General features: G+C 51.5%; 1 protein-coding gene across 1 annotated transcript in view; it reads right to left on the minus strand.

The window, feature by feature from the left end:
• Positions 1 to 21159, minus strand: part of plpp4 (phospholipid phosphatase 4) — a 380012-nt gene that overhangs the window by 113961 nt on the left and 244892 nt on the right. Inside the window, exon 5 of the mRNA XM_038773401.1 lies at positions 20189 to 20313. Within this exon, the coding sequence (XP_038629329.1) occupies positions 20189 to 20313 (125 nt within the window). The remainder of the gene's footprint in view (positions 1 to 20188; positions 20314 to 21159) is intronic.

Raw genomic sequence — 21159 nt, forward strand, 5'->3', positions numbered from 1 at the left:
GTTATTATTCTTCCCTTGAGATGCGGGCCATTGCTAGCAACAAGTGGGATGGAAACAATTAAATATGGCAACTGAACGGATTTCACATTCAATGTCATTTGAATCTGGGATTCAAGGTGATTTACGAAGTGTGTATATATACATATGTATATATCAAACAAAACAATTTCCAGCCTCGATTTCCCAGTTCTTCTGTTGTTACCCTGCGAGGCCTCTCAATGCCATGTCCTTTGAACTGAGAAACGAGAAGGGCTCGGGGTGTGAACTTTTCAACAATGGCTATCATTTCACAAGAAGAAGGACAGCAAAAGCTGCAAATCTGATGTAGACGTTTGCACCTGAAAAGGGAAAAGACCCTTCATCAGAATAGGGAGAAAAAACAGGACTACGTTAACTGAGACAGGCGAAGGGGGAATTAGGGATTTGTAGAGGTGGTTGCTGTTCTGAGATCAATGGCAGCAGTGTATTAAATCAGAGGAAGTACAGGTTGAGTTTCCTTCATCCAAAACCCTCTGGTCTGATTTCAGATCATTTTGATTTTTGGATACTGGGTACAAACTTACATTGTAATAGCCTAAGCCTAGGCTAGCTATAGTTTAAAGTAAATAAAATGTTTAGAAAAGCAAGACGTATCACTGAATAATAAATACAGGACTTGAGAAAAAGCTCCCTCTTGACGGGCTCACCGCAAAACCTGCAGAGTAAACAGTGCAGACAAACAACTTGATTCGCTGAACCAAATGTCAATGAGGTTCAAATAAGGTGCGGCTTTTGGATGTGTTCACTTTTCGGATTTACGGATGAAGGACATTTGACCAGTGCGTGCAGATTGATTGCTGTCTTATGCTGAAGGTCTGTGGAAATGGTGGCGAATGAGCAGATGCGGGATCTGCTGCAATGGTGGGTGTGGTGAATGTAACGTAGTAATTCACACTGTATTTACCAATACCATTGTAAGCGCAGTAGCGTTATCCGACCACTAGGGGGAGTAGCTCTGGGAATGCTCAGGGGTTTGTACAGGACTCCACCCGTGGCACCGCCCACGACTCCTCCCCTTGACTGCTGTATAAATAACCGTGTCCAGAGCCAGCCTGCAGTTCATCGAGAGTTCAACGGGTAACAGGCTGGCTCTGTAGTAAGTAGATTAAAACCACTGTTCATATCTTAAAGCATGTGTCTCGTGAATTGATGGTTCCATCAGCGGGGCTGTGTGAGGAACAGCTAGAAGTCAGTGCAATTGGAGAATGGTCTAACCAGAGGAGCTGAGAAGAGAATTCCGATTCACAGGAGATCGGACATGGGGCCATCTTTAATTGTCTTTTGGACATTGGTGGATCTGCTCTGTGTATCCAGAATATATTCTGCTTTTTATGTTTCATATCACCATCGATTTGTATTTTTAAAATCTTAACTTCCTCTTTCGTTCAGTCTGTCTCCTTTGCTCACATTTTCAAGGCCTCTTTGTGTATTTTTCCCATGTTTTTCCTTTTCTACTCTTGCCAGATTTACAAGAACTGTGTTTGCTGGGTATGTAACCCGTTAATTGGATATTTAACCCATTAACCGGGTATTTGACCCATTACAGGGTATTTAACACATTAACAAGCTGCCTCTCTTTACCAAGAGCAGCACTCCCCTTATTTTCTTCAATAGTTTTCACGAGGCTTCTATACTTTCCACTTTTCCAGCTCTGACCAAGGTTTTGCTTCTGGAAGGTGAGCCTTTCTTCTGTGTTTTCAGATATTTATGGACGTGCTGTCTATTTCCAGCACTTCCTGTTAATTCTTTTTGGAAGGGCAATGATGGGTTCACTCCAAGAAGATCGAAAAAAAAAACTGACTTAATTTTACAATTACTATTATATACAGCTCCAGTAGTTCCTTAATGGCTTTTCTCCAATCGGCGTTACTAGCCGACTCTATACAAAGCCAAGTATTGCTAAGGGTCCCCCGCCCCCTTATCGGGGGAGCTCGCAAGGGTAGTTAATCATCCCCAAGTAAGACCTGTGCAGATTATAACACTTTTCTAGCGGCTATGATATTTTTGGGAGTGGGGAGCTAAATGGAATAATTCACAGAGATTTAGGTCAAGGTACAATCTTAGATAGAGTGGATTTTCATTTTAGGCTGATTTTGAATCCATCGTAAGTGTGCCGACATTAGAACAAAGAATAAACAAAGGTACAGCACAGGAACAGGCCCTTCGGCCCTCCAAGCCTCCGCCAACCATGCTGCCTGTTAAAATTAAAATCTTCTACACTTCCAGTATCCATATCCCTCTATTCCCATCCTATTCATGTATTTGCCAAGATTTCCCTTAAACGTCACTATCGTCCCTGCTTCCACCACCTCCTCCGGCAGCGAGTTCCAGGCACCCACTACCCTCTGTGTAAAAAAACTTGCCTCGTACATCTCCTCTAAACCTTGCCCCTCACACCTTAAACCAATGACCTCTAGTAATCCATGGGTCTGGTTTAGCACAGGGATAAATCGCTGCCTTTGAAAGCAGACCAAAGCAGGCCAGCAGCACGGTTCAATTCCCATACCAGCCTCCCCGAACAGGCGCCGGAATGTGGCGACTAGGGGCTTTTCACAGTAACTTCATTTGAAGCCTACTTGTGACAATAAGCAATTTTCATTTCATTTCATTTCAATTGACCCCTCTACCCTGGGAAAAAGTCTCTGACTATCCATTCTGTCTATGCCCCTCATAATTTTGCAGACCTCTATCAGGTCGCCCCTCAATCTCCTTCATTCCAGTGAGAACAAACTGAGTTTATTCAACCTCTCCTCATAGCTAATGCCCTCCATACCAGACAAAATCCTGGTAAATCTCTTCTGCACCCTCTATAAAGCCTCCATATCCTTCTAGTAGCGTGGCGACCAGAATTGAACTCTATACTCCAAGTATGGCCTAACTAAGGTTCTATACAGCTGCAACATGACCTGCCAATTTTTACACTCAATGCTCCGGCGAATGAAGGCAAGCATGCCGTATGCCTTCTTGACTACCTTCTCCACCTGTGCTGCCCCTTTCATTGATCTGTGGACCTGTATCTCTCTGACTGTCAATACTCTTGAGGGTTCTACCATTCACTGTATATTCCCTACCTGCATTAGACCTTCCAAAATGCATTACCTCACATTTGTCCGGATTAAACTCCATCTGCATCTCTCCGCCCAAGTCTCCAAACGATCTAAATCCTGCTGTATCCTCTGACAGTCCTCATCGCTATCTGCAATTCCACCAATCTTTGTGTCGTTTGCAAACTTACTAATCAGGCCAGTTACATTTTCCTCCAAATCATTTATATATACTACAAACAGCAACGGTCCCAGCACTGATCCCTGCGGTACACCACTAGTCACAGCCCTCCAATTAGAAAAGCACCCTTCCATTGCTACTCTCTGCCTTCTATGACCTAGCCAGTTCTGTATCCATCTTGCCGCATGACTTCACCTTTTGTACCAGTCTGCCATGAGGGACCTTGTCAAAGGCCTTACTGAAGTCCATATAGACAACATCCACTGCCCTACCTGCATCAATCATCTTTGTTAGTGAGACACAACCTCCCCTTCACAAAACCGAGCTGCCTCTCGCTAATACGGCCATTTGCTTCCAAATGGGAGTAAGATCCTGTCTCGAAGAATTCTCTCCAGTAATTTCCCTACCACTGACATAAGGCTCACTGGCCTGTAGTTCCTTGGATTATCCTTGCTACCCTTCTTAAACAAAGGAACAACATTGGCAATTCTCCAGTCCTCCGGGACATCATCTGAAGACAGTGAGGATCCAAAGATTTCTGTCAAAACCTCAGCAATTTCCTCTCTTGCCTCCTTCAGTATTCTGGGGTAGATCCCATCAGACCCTGGGGACTTATCTCCCTTAATATTTTTCAAGACACCCAACACCTTGTCTTTTTGGATCTCAATGTGACCCAGTCTATCTACACACCCTTCTCCAGACTCAACATCCACCAATTTCTTCTCTTTGGTGAATACTGATGCAAAGTATTCATTTAGTACCTCGCCATTTCCTCTGGCTCCACACATAGATTCCTTCCCCCGTCTTTCAGTGGACCAACCCTTTCCCTGGCTACCCTCTTAGATTAGCTATCCAAAGTGGAAAAATGTCTGGTTCGCCATCTGATTCACCTTGTATTATGAGGTTTTACAAGATGATTATGTCCTGCAATATCTCTGTAATTCAAAGTAAAATTGAGGAATGAAGAGGATCATGTGATTTGTTTTGAATTCCACCTGACAAGCCCGAGTAACAAGCTTGATCACCATGGGGACAGGTGGATCCAGGTTGAGGCTTACTGGGAGAAAAATGCAAAATGTTCACACCTGAAAACAAAGGCAGGAGCAGCTGGGCTAACTAAACACACCTTCAGTCTCCAAGTTTTTCATACAGAAAGTGAGGCAGACAGAGAGAGAGAGAGAGAAAAAGAGAGGCAGGTCTCACCGAGATAAAAGTCTCCAGCCAGCGTAGTCAGCAGAGTGGAGATGACTGTGCATCCTTGGCAAGCTACCAGGAAAAATATGGGAGGGAGAATGATCACTGGCTCTGAAGGAACATTTGCCCTGGTAAAGCTGAGAGGAGAAATCACTGGAATGGGCATTATTGCTGGTGGTCACTTTTCAATTCTCTGAAAACTGAGGGAAGAGCCTTTCAACAGTCACCTGATGTTACAACTCATCAAAAGAATGAGACATGAACTCACTGAAGCTAAGAGTGGCTTCTGATAAAGAGTGTAATCTTGGGAGAGCGTGTTGCAATGTCTATGAATGTGTCATGGGTTATTGATTGTTCCCCTCAGCCCTCTCCCCTCAGCCCTCGCCCCTCTGCCCTCTCCCCTCTGCCCTCTCCCCTCTGCCCTCTCCCCTCAGCACTCTCCCCTCAGCCCTCTCCCCTCAGCCCTCAGCCCTCTCCCCTCAGCACTCTCCCCTCAGCACTCTCCCCTCAGCCCTCTCCCCTCAGCCCTCTCCCCTCAGCCCTCTCCCCTCAGCACTCTCCCCTCAGCCCTATCCCCTCAGCCCTTTCCCCTCAGCACACTCCCCTCGGCCCTCTCCCCTCAGCACTCTCCCTTCAGCCCTCTCCCCTCAACCCTCGCCCCTCAGCACTCTCCCCTCAGCCCTTTCCCCTCAGCACTCTCCCCTCAGCCCTCTCCCCTCAGCCCTCTCCCCTCAGCCCTCTCCCCTCAGCACTCTCCCCTCAGCCCTTTCCCCTCAGCCCTTTCCCCTCAGCACACTCCCCTCGGCCCTCTCCCCTCAGCACTCTCCCTTCAGCCCTCTCCCCTCAACCCTCGCCCCTCTGCCCTCTCCCCTCTGCCCTCTCCCCTCAGCACTCTCCCCTCAGCCCTCAGCCCTCTCCCCTCAGCACTCTCCCCTCAGCACTCTCCCCTCAGCCCTCTCCCCTCAGCCCTCTCCCCTCAGCCCTCTCCCCTCAGCCCTTTCCCCTCAGCCCTTTCCCCTCAGCACACTCCCCTCGGCCCTCTCCCCTCAGCACTCTCCCTTCAGCCCTCTCCCCTCAACCCTCGCCCCTCAGCACTCTCCCCCTCAGCCCTTTCCCCTCAGCACTCTCCCTTCAGCCCTCTCCCCTCAGCCCTCGCCCCTCAGCCCTCGCCCCTCAGCCCTCTCCCCTCAGCCCTCTCCCCTCAGCCCTCTCCCCTCAGCCCTCTCCCCTCAGCCCTCTCCCCTCAGCACTCTCCCCTCAGCACTCTCCCCTCAGCCCTTTCCCCTCAGCACTCTCCCCTCAGCACACTCCCTTCAGCCCTCTCCCCTCAGCCCTCGCCCCTCAGCCCTCGCCCCTCAGCCCTAGCCCCTCAGCCCTCTCCCCTCAGCACTCTCCCCTCAGCACTCTCCCCTCAGCACTCTCCCCTCAGCCCTCTCCCCTCAGCCCTCAGCCCTCTCCCCTCAACCCTCGCCCCTCAGCACTCTCCCCTCAGCCCTTTCCCCTCAGCACTCTCCCTTCAGCCCTCTCCCCTCAGCCCTCGCCCCTCAGCCCTCGCCCCTCAGCACTCTCACCTCTGCCCTCTCCCCTCAGCACTCTCCCCTCAGCACTCTCCCCTCAGCACTCTCCCCTCTGCCCTCTCCCCTCTGCCCTCTCCCCTCTGCCCTCTCCCCTCTGCCCTCTCCCCTCAGCACTCTCCCCTCAGCACTCTCCCCTCAGCACTCTCCCCTCAGCACTCTCCCCTCAGCCCTCTCCCGTCAGCCCTCTCCCCTCAGCCCTCTCCCCTCAGCCCTCTCCCCTCAGCCCTCGCCCCTCAGCCCTCCCCTCAGCCCTCTCCCCTCAGCCCTCTCCCCTCAGCCCTCTCCCCTCAGCCCTCTCCCCTCAGCTCTCTCCCCTCAGCCCTTTCCCCTCAGCCCTTTCCCCTCAGCCTTTCCCCTCAGCCTTTCCCCTCAGCCCTCTCCCCTCAGCCCTCTCCCCTCAGCCCTCTCCCCTCAGCCCTCTCCCCTCAGCCCTCTCCCCTCAGCTCTCTCCCCTCAGCCCTTTCCCCTCAGCCCTTTCCCCTCAGCCTTTCCCCTCAGCACACTACCCCAATTCCTTTCTCCTCAGCCCTCTCCCCTCAGCCCTCTCCCCTCAGCCCTGTCTCCTCAGCCCTCAGCCCTCTCCCCTCAGCCCTCTCCCCTCAGCCCTCTCCCCTCAGCCTTTCCCCTCAGCACACTACCCCAATTCCTTTCTCCTCAGTACGCTCCCTTCAGCATTCCCCCCTCACCCCGTACCGCGACCCACACCCCCCCTCCACCTGCCTAACCGTGGTGGTGTATTGTGTGTCGCAGGGCCATGCAGTGACTGATACGGAGCACCCGGCAGACACCTCCCCCAGTCAGCGCCTGGGCGGCCAGCCCACAGGGACTCTAGCAGTGATGGGGAGAGCAGCTCCAACAACAGCCCTCCGGCCCAGTCCAGTGACGACACGACGACACAGGACACCAGCACGCAGGGCACAGACAGACATGAAAGAACACAACACGACACCACCATGGAGGGGACCGACATACGGGACATGGCACCCCAGGGTACCCCTGACCGCAGGTCCGATGAAGACACCGAGGTTGCGTCACAACTTTCCCCTGTACCCTTTGCCACCACAGATACTCTCACCTCGATTGGCCATTTTAGTGATGGGGCTTCTGGGACACTAACTGGTGCGCACCACACAGCCGCTCCGGTACAGCAGGTGGAGGTAGGAGCAGCCGAGGGGCCGGACAGTCAGAGGGCAGCCCAGCCCCGGCAAACACCTGCCGCTCAGACGGGTCCTGGGTTCCTGGAATTCCCCCGCCCACCTGTAGATCTGATGCAGTCAGGGACCCAGGGGCGTGCTAGTGTGACGGCCAGTTTCCAGCACCTGCAGTCGCAAGTGCAGGAGTGCATCCGCGTCCAGGAGCAGGAAATGGTGCTGGTCATGAGTGCGGCGTCCGGGGTGGAGACAATGGTGGCGACGGTGTCAGGCATGGGACTGAGTTTGCAGGGCCTGGGGCTATCTGTGCACGCAGCCGCGGCCCAGGACAGGGCTGCCATCTCACAGGCAGCCATGAGCCAGAGCCAGCTGAACATCACAGAGGCGCTCAACAACCCGGCCCGGTCTCAGCAATCCATAGCCCAGTCCCAGCAGTCCATGGCCCAGTCCCAGCAGTCCATGGCCCAGTCCCAGCAGTCCATGGCCCAGTCCCAGCAGTCCATGGCCCAGTCCCAGCAGGCCATAGCCTGGTCTCAGCAGTCCATGGCCCAGTCCCAGCAGTCCATGGCCCAGTCCCAGCAGTCCATGGCCCAGTCCCAGCAGGCCATGGCCCAGTCCCAGCAGTCCATGGCCCAGTCCCAGCAGTCCATGGCCCAGTCCCAGCAGGCCATGGCCCAGTCCCGGCAGCCCATGGCCCAGTCCCAGCAGCCCATGGCCCAGTCCCAGCAGTCCATGGCCCAGTCCCAGCAGGCCATGGCCCAGTCCCAGCAGGCCATGGCCCAGTCCCAGCAGGCCATCGCTGAGAGCATTAGCGCCATTGACCGGGTGATGGACAGCGTTGTACAGAGCCAGACAGGGATGGCAAACTCCCTGAGCTCCATGGCTGTGAACGTCCAGACCCTGGTCAATACCAGCGCGGGCCTCCAGGACTGGCAGCGCCAGGTGATGGTGGTGCACCGGCTGCTGGATCTTCTCGCACCCCCATCCCATGTAGAGCACCAGGGGCCACCGGGCACCCCGAGGGAGGAGGAGGTGCTGGGGCCAATTCCGGCTCCCCTGGAGGGGGGGTGTCAGAACCCCGCGCCACCTCAGACTCCCCCCCCCTACCATTCCTGGTGCATCTGGTGGGCAGCGGGCAGAACAGGGTGGCACCACGCCATCCCAATTGACTGAGGTGCAGCCTGGCCCATCCAGTCCAGGCGGCCCCAGGAAACGGCCGCCAGCGGGGACCCTAGTCACAGGGAAGGAATCACAGGAGCCCACTCCAGTTCTGCTGTACCGTCTGGGGGAACACCGAGACGTAGTCATAGGGCCCGTAAGGCCAGAAAGGTAGACAGTGATGAATAATTTGGCACGGGTGCAGGGCACAGAATAGTTATATAGGCCAGGGCGCATGTACAAGACGTCGGTGGTGGGGGAGGTGAGGGTGTTCGGTGGTGGGGGAGGTGAGAGTGGTCGGTGGTGAGGTTGGTCGGTGGTGGGGGGAGGTGAGGGTGGTCAGTGGTGGGGGAGGTGAGGGTGTTCGGTGGTGGGGGAGGTGAGAGTGGTCGGTGGTGGGGGAGGTGAGGGTGGTCGGTGGTGGGGGAGGTGAGGGTGGTCGGTGGTGGTGGAGGTGAGGGTGTTCGGTGGTGGGGGAGGTGAGGGTGTTCGGTGGTGGGGGAGGTGAGGGTGTTCGGTGGTGGGGGAGGTGAGAGTGGTCGGTGGTGTGGAAGGTGAGAGTGGTCGGTGGTGGGGGAGGTGAGGTTCGGTGGTGGTGTGAGAGGTGAGAGTGGTCGGTGGTGGGGGAGGTGAGGGTGGTCGGTGGTTGGGGGAGGTGAGGGTGGTCAGTGGTGGTGGAGGTGAGGGTGGTCGGTGGTGGGGGGAGGTGAGGGTGGTCGGTGGTGGGGGAGGTGAGAGTGGTCAGTGGTGGGGGAGGTGAGGTTCGGTAGTGGTGGGGGAGGTGAGGGTGGTCGGTGGTGGGGGAGGTGAGAGTGGTCGGTGGTGGGGGAGGTGAGGGTGGTCGGTGGTGGGGGAGGTGAGGGTGGTCGGTGGTGGTGGAGGTGAGGGTGGTCGGTGGTGAGGTTGGTCGGTGGTGGGGGAGGTGAGGGTGTTCGGTGGTGGGGGAGGTGAGGGTGTTCGGTGGTGGGGGAGGTGAGAGTGGTCGGTGGTGGGGGAGGTTCGGTTCGGTGGTGGTGTGAGAGGTGAGAGTGGTCGGTGGTGGGGGAGGTGAGGGTGGTCGGTGGTGGGGGAGGTGAGGGTGGTCGGTGGTGGGGGAGGTGAGGGTGGTCGGTGGTGGGGGGAGGTGAGGGTGGTCAGTGGTGGTGGAGGTGAGGGTGGTCGGTGGTGGGGGAGGTGAGGGTGGTCGGTGGTGGGGGAGGTGAGGCTCGGCGGTGGTGGGAGAGATGAGAGTGGTCGGTGGTGGGTGAGGTGAGGGTGGTCGGTGGGGGGGGAGGTGAGAGTGGTCGGTGGTGGGGGAGGTGAGGGTGGTCGGTGGTGGGGGAGGTGAGGGTGGTCGGTGGTGGTGGAGGTGAGGGTGGTCGGTGGTGGGGGAGGTGAGGGTGGTCGGTGGTGGGGGAGGTGAGGGTGGTCGGTGGTGGGGGAGGTGAGGGTGGTCGGTGGTGGGGGAGGTGAGGCTCGGCGGTGGTGGGGGAGGTGAGGGTGGTCGGTGGTGGTGGAGGTGAGAGTGGTCGGTGGTGGGTGAGGTGAGGGTGGTCGGTGGTGGGGGAGGTGAGAGTGGTCGGTGGTGGGTGAGGTGAGGGTGGTCGGTGGTGGGGGAGGTGAGAGTGGTCGGTGGTGGGGGAGGTGAGGGTGGTCGGTGGTGGGGGAGGTGAGGGTGGTCGGTGGTGGGGGAGGTGAGAGTGGTCGGTGGTGGGGGAGGTGAGAGTGGTCGGTGGTGGGGGAGGTGAGAGTGGTCAGTGGTGGGGGTGGTGCCAAACTCTGCTGTCTGTGCCCATGCCCATCACTACTGAGCCCCACCATGGTCGCTGAAACATGCAGCTACCAGCGACACGCGTGCCTGCTGGCCCAGCCAGCGGCGCTGGGCAGCCTCCTGTTGCCGTCCATCACCCATGTCCCGTGAATCTGCTTCCCCCTCGCCATCCCCCTCATCTGGAGAAGAGTTCCCCTCATCCTGATCCTCCTGCTCCTCCCCCAGCACATCGCCCCTCTGCTGGGCTATGTTGTGCAGGATGCAGCAGCCCATGACGATGCGGCCGACCCTCTCCGATGGGTACTGGAGGGCCCCCCAGAGTGGTCCAGGCACTTGAAGCGCATCTTCAGCAGTCCAAAGCACCTCTCCACCCACACTCCTGGTCATTGCGTGGGCATCATTGTAGCAGCGGTCAGCTTCAGTCTGTGCCTCCGGATAGGCGTCATCAGCCACGACCGCAACGGATAACTCCTGTCACCCAGCAACCAGCCCCGCAGGCGGGGGGGGGGGGGGGGTCCCTCAAACATGGTGGGGATGAACGATTGGGACAATATAAAGGAGTCATGCACACTGCCAGGGTATCTGCCGCAGATGTGCAGGATGGTCATCCTGTGGTCACAGACAACCTGCACGTTCATTGAATATGTACCCTTCCTGTTCAGGCACATGGCCCTTTCCTCTGGGCCGCATGGCGGTGTGAGCTCCATCGATCGCCCACTGCACCATGGGTATCCGGGCAACAGCGGCAAAACCCGCTGCGCGGACATGCTGGTGAGCGTGGTCCACAGGGAACTGTACGTACCGGTCCGTAATGTCATATACCTGTGCACCGATGGCTAGGAGATGCCGGACAGGTCCCCACTCGGTGACTGGAATGACCCTGTTGTGAAAAGTCGAGGGCGACTGTCACTTTGACGTCCACCAGGAGGGCATGTCCACCCCCGGTCCCACTTGGTGCCAGGTGTGCCATCAGGTGGTCTCCCGGCTCAGCCGGAGTCTCCTTCTGCACGCTCTGTCCAGGAGGTCCTTGAAAGACCTGCGGGGCCGGTACGCAGGTGGCACACCCTCCTCCACTTCATCCTCCTGCTGTGGCTCCCGCACAGCGTGGTGCTCCTCCTGCGCCTCTCGGACGCGTGGCTCTGCGGCCTGGCAGCTTGCATGTGCCCCACTGCAGCCCGCTGCTCGACAACAGGCTCCACCACCTCCCTGTCACGCCCGTGCTCCAGCTCCCACTGGGCCTCATGCAGGGCAACAGTCCCCGCCATGGCGGCCAACAACACTGTAAAATGGCTAAACATTGTACTATCTGTAGGGGGTGGGAGTAGACAGGGTTTCAGCATTGATATACCCCCCTCCACAAACAGGTGCCATGGGCTACATGGCCGGCCCGTTTTCCAGCACGCGCCCCACCCCTGCCCCCTCGGTGCCCGGAAACCTGTCGGCTGTCCCCCCTGCCAGGGCCACTGTCTGGTGGCACAGCCCTCACCAGGGGGCTGCCTTGTGTGCCGCCCTGGACCTGCCCGTTGGTGGGTGCTGCCAGTTTGGTGGGTGGGGTGGGAGGGGTCTGGCACAAGACAGGACGGCGAGGCTGCCTACGCCGCGACAGCGAACAGGTTGGGTGGACAGCTGCGTGTCCACCATCATGGGGTCTGTCCGTGGATCCGCCCTGCCATGGCGGGCCGCGGCTGCCCGCAGCCTTTGTCGCCCCCACCACTCCTTCCCCACTTCCACCCGGATGTGTGCCCCCCGCAACCCCATCCCTGGATGTATGGCCCCCCACCCCCACCCCTGGATGCGTGCGACCACCTCCAACCCTGGATGTATGGGACCATCCCCACCCCCAGATGTGTGGGCCTCCCGTCCCCACCCCAAGATGTGTGGGACCACCGCCCCTACCCCGACCCCTGGATGTGTGGGACCACCCCCCCACCCCTGGATGTGTGGGAGCATCCCCACCCCACCCTCACCCAGATGTGTGGGACCACCCCTCTGCCCCCACCGCCGGATGTGTGGGACCACCCCCCCCAGCCCAGATGTGTGGGACTACCCCTCCACCCCCAGCTCCACCCCCGGATGTGCGCCTCCCCCCCCCCCCCCCCCCAACCTCCTGCCCCCAACCCCGGCAGCCTCCACCACACCGCCCGCAGACACGGCCGTGCTGCTCCCCCTTCCAGGCTCCCCACCACCAACGCCGTCAATCACCCTCCATCCCCCCGGGGGCCACTCCACACCATCACCCACATGGAGAATCCCGCCCAGTGTCTCTTTTATCCCATTATCTATAACTTTGCTCGCCAGTCTGTTGTGATTACTTTATCAAATGCCTTCGGAAGTCCATGTACATCACATCAATAACACTGCCCTCATCAATCTTCTCTGTTGCCTCTTAATGAGACTCCAGAAAGTTAGTTACACATAATTTGCCCTCAAGAAATTTTGTGACGGCTGTTCTCAATTAACCCTCATTTGCCCAAGTGATTACTGTATTATTTTGTACTGAATTATCTTATTTTTTAAACTTATTGTGCTGGATTCTTGGAGATAACTGTTGACCCGGTGCCGCTGTTGCAATTCCCCGGTCCCAGGAGAATCGCTCGAGAATCGCTTGCGCGCGATATACGCGGCGCGGGTAGGGGGCCATTGACAGAGGCCCCCCCCTCGTGATTCTCCACGCAAAACTGGCCAGGTTCCCAATGGCGTAGTTTTAACCATGTATCGGCCGTCGGGAACCTCAGGTGGTGGCTGCGGACTCAGTCTACTGCCGCCCTGGTTGGGGGGGGGGATTGATCATCGGGGGTGGGGGGGACCTCATGGACAGCCAGGGAAGCGATTGGGCGGCATGGACCCACGGGCATGCATGATCTCGGCGGGGGGGCCTATATTTTCGGGGCCGGTCCGCGTTGCGAGTCCGCCATGGTACACGGCACGGCTGCTGCAGGCCGCCGCGTTGCGCGTGCAAGGACTCCCGACTGGAAGTGCGGGGGCCTGTAACCTGAGCAGGAGCTGCGAGAAACACTTCTGGGCCCTGCCAGCCCCCCTGCGGGTAGGAGACTAACTCAGGACTTTCTTAAGGAAAGTCCTGAGTGAAGTGCCAGCGTTTCGATGCTGGCATCGGGACATAACCCCACTTTTGGAGAATCCAGCCCATTGTTTTTTATTTTTACTTTATCTTACATCAAACATATATAAGAGATTAACATAGTCAAAAGGATTATAATTGTACAATCCATTAATCATCAATATTATTGACATAAATATAAAAGAAGCAATGTCACAAAGGCACTTTCAGTTTAAAGATTCAAGTTGCATGCTGGGACACGTGTCATCAGATTGGGGTGGGGATGGGATGAGGTGGGGGGGGTAGGTACTCTCTGGTGGATTTGTTCAAATACCGGATGACGTAATTCATGAAGGCCCCGCCTTCTCAAACGTGCCTCTTGCTTGAGGTGTGGTGACCCTCAGGTTAAATCACCACCAGTCAGCTCTCCCCGTCTAAGTGGAAAGCAGCCTATGGTCATCTGGGACTATGGCGTCTTTATTTTTAGTTCATGTGAACAATAGTCCCATTACTGGGGTCCAACTTCGAAAGCATTTTTCACTTTGTAAGTGCACTGCACACATGATTCCTTCCATCTCCAATAGCTCTCTCATCTGACATAACCAAGTTAAATAGGTTGGGCATGTGGGTTTCAGTGAATTAGAGGTAATGCTTTTAATGGCAGCTATAAGCAAAATTTGCAAAAGATAATTATACTTTCTCCCTCCCATCCCTCTGGAATTGTCTCCAATAGAACAATATGGGAATCTGGGATGTTCATGTGGAATATCTCAGGCAATGTTTTGAACATCCTATCCCAATACTAACCTTGTTGGGCACAACTTGGTTCTCCAGTGTCTCCAGCAATTGCTTGTGTGGGAAGAGCCAACCTTTACAGTAAGACGTGGTGTTCTGAAGTGCTTAGTAATGAGCTTTCATTTATATTCTTTCCAAATATTTGAGCAAGTGCTAAGGTGGGCCTCAGGACAGATTTAATTCCAGTCTTCCATCAGGATATCCTGTTGTTGATCCACCTCCCATTTCCTTTTAACATATATGGAATTGCTAGATACCATGAAGAACAAAGTCATATATATATATTTATATTTTTACTGCCTCTCGGGTTAAGCTGACAGGTTTGTAGTTGCTGTGTTTATCTTCACACCCTTCTTTGAGCAAAGCTGTAACATTTCCAATCTCCAGCCCCCTGACGTTTTCTCTGAGTCTAAGGAGGACTGGAGATATAATGGCCTGTGCGCCGGTTTCTGCCTTCACTTTCTTCGGAATCCTTGGTTCCACCGTAGTTGGTCCTGGTGTCTTATCAACCTCCAATACAGACTGCCTTTCCATACCCCCTCTTTATCAATTTTAAACCCTTTAAGAGTCTCTTTACTCTTTCACCATGATCTGCACAGCATCTTCTTCCTTGGTAAAGGGAGATGCTTTGCTTTCATTTCATACCTCAGCCATGCCCCTTGTCTCCATGTGTAAATTCCTTTTTGGTCCTTAATTGATTCCACTTCTACTTTTATCATGCTTTTCTTACTTATATGTCCATAGAGAACTTCTGGATTCCCTTTGAAATTATCTGCTATTACCCCCTCTTTCCTTCTCTCCCTCATTGGGGGAGTTCATAATCCCCAAAGAACATGGGACAACCAATCGTCCTCAGCCTATAGGATCCAAGCAGGCTATAACATATCCTATATAGATAATCCCCAAATATCTATTTCTAGGTTTTGGTCACAACTCTAACTGTGAAAATATGGTTATCCAGTTTAAACCAATAATACATTCTTCCTGATAACTGCAATGCAAATACACATCAACCACAATCTAAATAAATCGTGGAATAGGCTTGAGGGTCTAATTGGCCTACTCCTGTTCTTATGTTCCTAGTCCACATCTTGGAATTATTTAACTTTGTAATTGATTTTGTAGAATTGCAATTCTTTTTGACGATTTAATGTGTACACTTTTCATGATAACACCTTGCTTAATGAACCAAGATTAACAAAAATGCAATGTAATGAATAAGACTTAAATGATCCACTTCCATTAGATCTGGTACAAGAGCAAATCAATTTTCTTACAAGAAGTTTGGGTAAATACTTTACAACTGCATGTGTTCACTTTACTGTGAATGTATTTAAGTCTCCTGAAAGAGAACCTTAATGGTACACGGTTTAGCAGCAGTCGTACTGAAGGAATACCACCCGATCCACAAAAAGTACCTTTGTGAAGAAGGTACGAAGGAAAAAAAGGGCCCTATTGCCCCAAAGAGGAAAGCAGACCTGTAGCAGTTTGGGAATAAAAGGAATTGAATGCGATGTTCCAGGTGAAACAAATGAAGGACGAGGATGACATAATGATTTCTCCTGGCAATTCGAGTGGAAGAGGGATAGCAAAAGAATGGCAATGAAGCGCCGCGGGTGATGGACGTTGGAGAAAAACAGCTCGCTGTAGATGAACAGCAAATTGCTGAACAAATTACCCAAGGGAATTTTAACAGCAAGAAGCTGTGAAAAATGAGTTAATCACCCAAGATTGTGAGAAAGCTGCCAAGTGAGGCAGTAAAATATTGCAGATAACATAGAGTTTTTGATAAATCTGAAGTGCGTTTACAGTCTAACTATTACAACTGATGTTTCCTCTCAGAACAACAGGCAACTGGACTATTAAATTAATAATATAGCTAAATATTTCTTTAAAAATTGTTTGCCACTAGCAGTATTGTTGATCAGACATTTACGCATAGAAATGTACACAAAATATTTTCAGATGCCCACATTAATAAACTTTTAAAAAGTAATTGTCCAAAGTGTTAGCAAATACATCTTCTATCTCTGTGAGGTCTGTGACATTTATAATTCCTCCAGTTATACTACATCCGCATGAGGAATTCAGGAGGTATCTCAGTGTCTCAGTTTATAATCAGTGGCAGGATGCTCCCCTACCCGGCGTGACGGGGGGTCCCGGCGTAGGGGAGTGACGCCAACCACTCCGGGGTCGGGCTTCCCCAAAGGTGGGGAATTCTCCGCACCTTTGGGGGCTAGCCCCGCGCCGGAGCAGTTGGCACCAGAAGCCTAGCGCAAAAAACCGGCGCCATGTGGGTTTCTCTTCTGCTTACGCCATGGCGGAGGCTGTGGCGGCGGCGGAGGAGAAGGAGTGCCCCCAGGGCACTGGCCCGGAGTCTGAGCAGGTGGCCCCGATCGCGGGCCTGGCCACCGTGCGGGCACCCCCCGGGGTCCGATCGCCCCGCGCCCCCCCCCCCCCAGGACCCTGGGGGCCCGATGGCGGCGCCGATCCCGCCGCCACCAGAGGTGGTTCAAACCTCGGCGGCGGGAGAGGCCTCCCAGCGGCGGGACTTCGGCCCATCCAGGCCGGAGAATCACCGCAGGGGCCTCGCCGATCGGAGTGGCGTGATTCCCGCCCCCGCCAATTCCCAGGTGGCGGAGAATCTCTGCCACGGCGGGGGCGGGATTTTCGGTGGCCCCAGGCGATTCTCCGACCCTGCTGGGGGTCAGAGAATTTCGCCCCAGGTAGGAGAAGATGAATGTTATTTTCACCTCCAGGATGTCACTCACACTAACTTTGGCCTGCTTTCTGCTGAGGGAACATCCAAAAGGTGACACAGATTTATTTTTTATATTTTTGATATTGATATTTGGGGGTAGAAGGTGTTCAGAAGTGGGTTACAATGGGTTACAGCAGATTGAAATAGATCAGATCTCACGCTACATTCTGATCTGGCATAATTAACATATTGGCACTGAATCTGAATATTGTTTCAATGTTCCTTTCTGCATCCAGCAACTTTTACATAAGCTGTAATTAGCAACTTATCATGCATCATTGCACCATTTACCAAGACTTGAGGATGGAAACCTTGGATTGTGATAGTTGCACTTGTATCTGAATGAAGAACCCCCCCCTGAGTTGTTAGTTCATTGACATTACTGCACCAGCATCTCCTGGACACAGGGGCAACAGCATTCAATGTATAGGAGACAGGTACAGAAGAGTGCGACAGTATTAACAGTTTTAATTTTAAATGGGAAAGTGACAAATAATAATAAACAGTTTGAAGGAAATTGGCAAGCTCCCAAGAACCAGGAGGCCAATTTTCCACCTCTGCACATCTTTGTTGTAGTATGTTGGAACAGTGACATGGGCACTGAAGAGTGTCAGCATGGATAAAAGTCTGTATGCTCCTTCCAGTGTGAAATGCTAATGGGTTATTCAAATCTAAATTCGTACCACTGCGAATGCCAAGTTGAAAATGATGCCCTAAATTTGATAGGATTAAATTTAGCAATAGTGTCCCATCTATCAACCTCACCACAATCGGCTGTGCTGAAATGATTGAATGCCAGACTAAAAGATGTGCTTTCAGTGTAATTTATTTTGGCATGCCATTAAATGATGATGTTGCATTGAGTCAGCAGAGGGACAGAAATAATTTATTTCATGATACTGTCACTTTTTATATATGATTTCACCAAACCATTATATTTACACAATATCGGGTTTTAAATTAAGCTGTATCATGTAATTGCTTTCCATTAGCAACTCCACATTCAACGCAGTTTCAACTCAGACCATAATGTTTTGCGTGGTTTGACACTAACTCAGGCAAGAAATTGTAAAACATGGAAGCCGTTGAAAGGACCACATAGTCACTATCTTGTTAGATGAAATTTTGTGGCTTTAAAGCATTAACATACAAATAAATGGAAATGTCCTATCTTCTGCACGCTCCTTGTGAGCTTCATTATGCACATGGAAAACTTAAACTGAACAATTTCAGGAATTGAACAATACTCTCGTAAATAAGCAAATTCTGAAGAGCTTCCTACCCCTGAATATGACCCTACCTCACCCCACCTTAGTAAACAAAACAGTAGCACAACCATTGCCAACCTTCTGCAATAGTTTGAAGTACCTAATGGGGGATGGTGAAATGTTGTAATTTGTATGTATTGGTAGGCTTCTCCCTGCATTATTCTCTTGTCGTACAAAGATTCTTAAGTACTTTATATTTTTCAGCACATCTGCTAGGTTGGTTATGCAGGGAAATTTGCATTGGAATAAGAAGAACTTGAGCAGGAGTAAGCCACAAAACCCCTCGAACCTGCTCTACTGTTCAATAAAATCATTGCTGATCTGATCTTGGCCTCCACTTTCCTTCCTGTTCTCCATAACCCTTGTAACACCAGGTTAAAGTCCAACAGGTTTGTTTCAAACACGACCTTTCAGAGCGCAGCTCCTTCCTCAGGTGAATGGAGACCTCTCCATTCACCTGAGGAAGGAGCTGCGCTCCGAAAGCTCATGTTTGAAACAAACCTGTTGGACTTTAACCTGGTGTTGTAAGACTTCTTACTGTGCTCACCCCAGTCCAACGCCGGCATCTCCACATCATCCATAAACGTTGGCATCTCCATAGTTCAAGAAGCTGTCGATCTCAGCTGTGGATATGTTCAATATCTTAGCCTCCCCGGGAGAAGAGAATTCTAAAGATTCAGCAAATAAATTCCTCCTATTCTTCACCTTTGCTGACATAGGTACCTGGTCAAGTTAATATTGCTCCGTGATTAGATTTAGATTTTAGATTTAGATTTATTGTCACGTGTACCGAGGTACAACGGAAAGTATGACTTTTATTTCCTCAAGGATCAAATAGCCATAATGAATTTATTTCAAATCCTTTCACACATGATTTTGAGAAACAGTCACTAATCAATTGAGGAGAAGAGTTTGGAAAAATGTTTTTGTACAAAGTTGTTGGAGCAAGTAATTCCTCGCTACAGAGGCAAAGACAACGACATTGCTTAAGTGGAAAAAAAATGACTTTGGGGAAAAATGACTTTGGGAGCTGGGGAAGATAGAAAGTTCCAGAGAGGAATGGCAGTGGGGTTAGTTTTAGACTACTCTCTCAAAGAGCTGGCATTGAAATGTTGGCCCGAATGGTCCCCTTCTATGCTTTTAACCTCTAAAGCAGTGCAGGAAGTTTTTAATTACAAACAAAGAAAAATAAAGATTTAAGCACAATAAAGGCTTGTTGTACTAGTGAATGCATAGAGTTGGAATTTCTGACTGCTATCTCCCACCATAAAAGAAAATTATCATGAATCATGAAGATCTGGCATAATTGCTCTTCTACTCTGTTTCTCCAGGGTTTTCACCAATCTTTCACCAAAGTTACAATGGGAGAGTAGGTGATGCCCAACTTTATACCAGACCAGGGGGGCAAGGTGGCAGAGTGGTTAACATTGCTGCCTCACAGCTCCAGGGTCCCAGGTTCAATTCCAGCCTCAGGTGACTGTACGGAGTTTACACTTTCTCTCTGTGTCTGCGTTGGTTTCCTCTGGGTGCTCCGGTTTCCTCCCACAGTCTAAAGATGTGCAGGTTATGTGGATTGGCCATGCTAAATTGCCCCATGGTGTCCAAAAAGGATAGGTGTATAACTCTATAACTCTATATTTGAGTTAAAGTCTGTAAGGTTTACAATGTTAATTACGTTTGATTTCCATATGTTCTTGACTTTTTAATATTTACATTTGAGATTTAATTTTTGGAGTTTTCAATGCCAGTTCTTTGCTGGAGCAATCTAAAAGTAACCCCATTGCCCTTCTCTCCCCAGAGCTTTCTATCCTCCCCTGCTTCAGAAGTTGAGCTACTTTTCCCTGGAAGCAATGAGCAATCTTTGCCTCACCCCCCCCTCTTTGGAAGGTGATTGCCTACTCCAACAAGTTTGGAGTTTTCTCTTTGGAAAGGCCACTCAACGACCTGTTGAGCTTTGATTTAGATTGAAGCCAAAGAAGTTTCATCTAAGGTAACGTGAAGTTCTCCTTTTGAATCCCAAGATGAACAATAGGGCAACAAACAAGTGCAATTTCAAAGCAGCAATGATACATAGATCGAGGAGAGACCCTTAGCTGTTCTTCTGTCTCCTAGCTGAAGAAATGCACTGAGAACATGATGACCTATGACTATGAGTTGAAAAATGATGCAGAATGGAAACCAATGAGAAAAAAAAGAATTATTTCAGACTTACAAGAGGAATGACTGCTAGGGAAACTCTTTCTGCCCTCTGACACTATATCCGGATCACCTGTGCAGTGCATCTCAGGATTCATTACACCATCCGGAAAGCAGCGGTTAAAGAAATCAGGACGTGGTCTGAAAGAAAATACATCGTGAGGATTTAAGTACAACAGTTTCATGGTTTTGTGAAGGAAAAAGTAATTCCAGGGGCATGTACTTTGATAGCTGAGTAATTATGTCAGATCTGCCCAGAATACTTAACAATTTGCTCTAAAAATAATTCACTTAGAAGAGGATTGGAGGTTCCCCATTTGATGTATGAAAAGGAGTGCGCATTCACTCAAGTCATACAATCGGAAATAATTCTATTTGAGCTCTCTCGCTTCTAAGCATTGATCTCAGAGGGTACAGAGTAACTGAAGACTTCCTTTATCATCAACAATGCCTCAATTGAACACTTGACGTGACGCAAAAAGTTCTTGATGGCGGCTGGAGATAAAAGCCTCTCCTGAACCCATTATCTTCCGTACAATGTTTAAGGTTGTGAACTAAATAGTGCAGCAGCACCACGTATTCTAATTTGTACGGCTTTCAGAAACAAGAATCATAAACATAGCAAGATACAGAAGTTCACACTCGTGAGAAGAAAAATGCTTCACCCAATACAGGTCATTGGTCTGGACTATAGTCCGTACATAGGTTATTGACTGCAGAAGCAAAATCCCCATTGACATTTCTCTTGAATTGTTGCACAACATTGCCCATTGCAGAAGTGCACTTTTATAATCTCTAATTTCATAAATAAGGCTTGAGGCTGTTTACACAATTGAAAGAACAATGTACTGAGGCAGGAACTGTAACTTTGTGCTTGAGATCATGTGATACAGATTCAGTAAATGCAAACTGTTTATAAAATAATTGATTTACCTTGGAGTCATGATTAAGTTTGGTCCTCAGCTAAAGGGCGGCATGATTGGACCA

Source organism: Scyliorhinus canicula, chromosome 16 (genome assembly GCF_902713615.1).
Source record: "Scyliorhinus canicula chromosome 16, sScyCan1.1, whole genome shotgun sequence".
Lineage (NCBI taxonomy): Eukaryota > Metazoa > Chordata > Chondrichthyes > Carcharhiniformes > Scyliorhinidae > Scyliorhinus > Scyliorhinus canicula.